Source organism: Aethalodelphis obliquidens, unplaced genomic scaffold, assembly GCF_003676395.1.
Source record: "Aethalodelphis obliquidens isolate GAN/ISIS:26980383/991018 unplaced genomic scaffold, ASM367639v1 scaffold24, whole genome shotgun sequence".
Taxonomy (NCBI): Eukaryota; Metazoa; Chordata; class Mammalia; order Artiodactyla; family Delphinidae; genus Aethalodelphis; species Aethalodelphis obliquidens.
The window spans coordinates 20646311-20650535 of NW_020837968.1; the positions used below are offsets into that span (position 1 = coordinate 20646311).

Below are 4225 nucleotides of genomic sequence, written 5' to 3' on the forward strand. Positions count from 1 at the left end.
TAATATATAAGAATTATATATATATAATATATAAGAATTATATATATGATAAAGAATTATGTATATGATAAAGATGAGAATTACTTAAGCCATTATGCTTTCTTTTTGCCTTGCCTGTGAGGCAGCTCAAATAATTGTTGCACACAAGCATGATAATTGCTTAGCTCTCCTGTTTAGCTTACTAAGAATTTATACTCTCCCCCTTTATATTTATGTAGCTTGGTAGTTAGATCCCAGCTCTTGAGCCTTACTTTTTTCACCTTTAATATAAGGATGACAGTATCTACCATTTGGATTATTGTGAAAATCAAATAAAATATTTTTTAATTGCTTAGTCATGTGTCTAACACTGTAGAATGCTAAGTAAATGCTAGAGGACTTTTTTTTCCCATAATTTTTACATTTTCTGTTTCTAATTTTACAACCTTATTTCATACTCATCTTTACTTTGAAAGCAACTCAGTTTTATTTAGAAATGAGTAAAGTATAAACACTAAAAAAAAAAAAATCACATTAAGACCATTGCCATAGTGGATATGAAGGAATGAAATGAGGCAACTGTGAATAGAGTTGATAAAAGAAGTACCCCTTGTAAACAGTGTCTCCAAGATTTGGTTTACAAGGAAATAGCAGCAGACAAACCACGCCTTCACCCAGCAACCTGACACAGGCAGTCTTTCTGAGCAAAATGCTGTCTTGAACTTGAATCTGAGTCACAATTTCCAAGTAGCTGCAGCTATTGTCTTGGTTGTGCTGCATGTTGTGCTGTAAGTGGAAAAGAGAGACCTCTTCTATGGAGATTTTATAGGCACAGAATTTGGGAGTGATTGAACTTCCAGCTCTCATCTGGAAAAGAACATACTAGATATTTGGTTTAGCTGTCTTCCACTTGCCAGGGTTAAATATTGGATACTCTGGATTTTATTTCCATATAGAAGTAATCCCATGTAAAGGGAGTCATGGCATTTCTGACATCAGACTCAAGGATAATGTCCATCCATTTAGTCCTCTTATTCCTCGTGTTGCGAGATTGGTGACTGGCTCTGTGGTCTCTTCAGCCCCACTAGCACATGGCTAGGATCCTGGGAAAAGTGACTATATAATTTATCATCCAAACCACACTTTTCAGAATGGAAAGGGACAGTATTAATAATTAGGCCAGTACAACATAAGTAAACCAAGATGGTCCTGGGTAAAAATGGCATTTGGTCATTTTAGCTAATAACCCCTTTCTATCTTGTCTTAAAAAAACAAAAAGGTTTTCTATTTTTTATGTTAGCCCTCCTGATATTTCTATACTTACTGTAATAGCGCAGAAATTCAGAAAGCTATCAGCCCTGTTTTGATTTTTTTGAACCATGTGTTTTGTTTTCTAATTTGGAGTGATATTTTCTTTTTGTATTCAAAATCACTGTCTATTATTGAATCCTATTTAATCACCTAAAAGGCTATCTTATAAATTATTAAGAAAGACATAATGAATCTTTCTTTGGACTCTACCAGTTAGGTAATAACCAAGGGACAAATTGAAGGACAGAGGTGAAATGGAAGTTCTTGATGTCCATGCCTGGTAATTGCATACTGAATCCTGGATCATTAATAGTATTAGAATATTGCTTTCATTTTCTATTTGCAGTTATATTTAGGCTGTTGAAATTAATGTTGATGACTCACAACATTCAAAACCAGTGTAAATGAAAGTTAAATTTTTATGTCTTATATGCCCTCCTCACTCTTGTCTTAACAGAAAAAAGCTTGGCAGGACCACAAGCGAGAATGCAAATGCCTTAAAAGCTGCAAACCCAGATATCCTCCCGACTCTGTCCGACTTCTTGGCAGAGTTGTTTTCAAACTTGTGAGTATAAAACTTGTGAAATATGCTTGGGTTTTAATTTAGCATAAGCGCTTGCAATTGCATGTATTATTCATATTTAAGACTGAATTTAAATCCATGTTAAGGTAGAAGGTGGATTATTCCAGGGAGTGTCTTAAGACAAGACTTGTTTTCCTATTAATCACAGCAGTGATAAAGTGCACCGTCCCTCTTTGAAGACCCTGTGTGTGATCTCCTGTGAATAGAAACCTAAAGTCCTATGTTTGGGACATGAGATGTTAGTGATGCCTGTTACATTGCCTTTATTACTTTTCTACTGAGAACTAATGCACAGGGCAAGTATATAATTCTTTTGGTTGCCTCTTCAAGTGAGATTTTAATTAGATGATAATTAATCTTACAAGGAAGGGTACTTATCTTTTTTTCTTTTCGTTTTTTTTTTAAGCCAACATTCACTGAAATTGTTTCTCCAGTCCCTTTCCCTACTCTGCCAAAGCAGCTAGTGGATTCCCTGAAATCCCCCTCTGGCGACACCTTCCAGTTTTTTTTTTTTTTTTTTGCCAGGCTTTAGAATGAATATCTCTTTATTGCAGGCTTCAGCTCTCTTGTGTCCTGTTGTCTGTTAACTTCTTTTGGCAATAAAATTTCACAGAGGAATTTAGGGATGTAAAAGTATATACCTAAAACTGGTGCAATGTTATATATCAACTACATCTTTACTAAAAGAAAAATGGATTTAGAATGCCAAATTGGCATTGTCTTTGGACTGAATATACAACATCTGTCACATATACTTACTACTATTTTTAAATGTACATATTGTGTTGAACTAAAATACACAAATTTATTTCAGAGCTTTAATAAATTCAGAGCAACTTTGTCATTATGCGTTTCTTTAATCACTGGATATTAAAAGTATAATAATATTATATTTGAGTCTGAACTTTTTTTTTGCTTTATTAGTATTGAATAGATAGAGAACCACTGTTAGAGCAGAAATGGGTTGCTTCAGAATCACCCAGGGCTCTAGTTCTCAGTCTTCACCCCGACCTATGGAATCAGAATCTAATAGAAACTAACTGTAATGATAGCTACTTTCTGTTGAGCACTTAACTATTCCTAGGCCCTGTGCTAATTGCTTTACAAGATATACCTTATTTCATCCCACAACAACTCAGTGCTATTATTACTCCTGTGTTTCGCATAAGGAAATTGACACCTCAAGTTTAAGTAACGTGCCCAAGGTTGCACAGTTTGTAATAAACTCTTATTTTTATTCATCCATCTTTGCTTTTCTATAATAATTAGTAGTAAATTCCTTACAGTGATACAAGTCTGTGGTAGAATTGGGGAAAAAAATGGAAACTTCTTGTAAAAGAATTTTGTGTTTGGAAATTAAATTGGTGGGTCAAGTTGCAACACAGATTTTAAAGTTGTGACTGATTGAATAATTTAACTCTAAGAATGATGAGAAGGATAATATAGAAAATTATCTTTTTAACGGACTTCCATTTGAATATTTAAAGATATGCAAACATATTCATTTATGTATTGGAGCACTTGAAATCGTTTTTGGTGTTTTCCCCCTTTCTTCATAGATGGAAGAAACACCCTCTGAATCGGAGAAACTTTACTCATTTTATGATCTGGAGTCAAGTAAGTGATTCTCTATCAGCATCTTAAGTTCTATCATTTATTTGCTGAGCTGATGAGTTGCCTTTTTTTTTTTTTAAACTTTGTTTTTCTGTCTCTTTATTATGTGAGGCAGCAAACCTTTTCATGCTTTTATATAGACACATTAGCTTATTTAATTTATTCTAGGGTAGCTTTGGCCCTATAGGAGTTTGTGAGGTGCCATAGAGGTGTCCAAGTTAGGCAGTGAGGGGAGTATAACCCTCTGTCCAGCTAGCAGAATACATTTTACTTCTGTTTTTCCTCCTCTTTCCCTTTTTCCTACTCTTGGTTTCTTTTTGATGTTAGGGAACAGTAATGTGAATGGGGGCTCCAGGGAACGTTTAGATAATAAGGAAAGTAGAAAGTACTGATGACTTAGGCTCTCTGACAGCACTGAGCGTTGTTCTTTTCCTGAACTACCATGGTGGTGGCCAACCTCCTTAATACTGAGAGGCTTTGCAAATCTGAGTGTGAAGTGAACGTAGGGTTTACGTTTCTTTCTATTGGCACAGATCACAGATCCTCTTCGTTGAAGTTGTAAATGACTTTTAAGTCAAAAGTAGCAAGAGCTCATGGAGTAAATGTGCTACACAGTTTAATATTTCTAGATGGAGACAAATAAAATCATCTAGTACGGATTTATGGTTATGGAATCCTAAGTGCCAATGATAATAAATTATTATTTAAGGAATCATTGGGTTAATTTATTCTGTTGAA

At 34.6% G+C, this 4225-nt stretch overlaps 1 protein-coding gene across 2 annotated transcripts in view; it reads left to right on the top strand.

Annotated features, from left to right (window-relative positions):
- Positions 1 to 4225, top strand: part of SMYD3 (SET and MYND domain containing 3) — a 717667-nt gene that overhangs the window by 194850 nt on the left and 518592 nt on the right. For both annotated transcript variants that reach the window (XM_027122400.1, XM_027122399.1), the window contains exons 3-4: positions 1748 to 1855; positions 3433 to 3490. In XM_027122400.1, coding sequence (XP_026978201.1) covers positions 1748 to 1855; positions 3433 to 3490 — 166 coding nt within the window. The remainder of the gene's footprint in view (positions 1 to 1747; positions 1856 to 3432; positions 3491 to 4225) is intronic.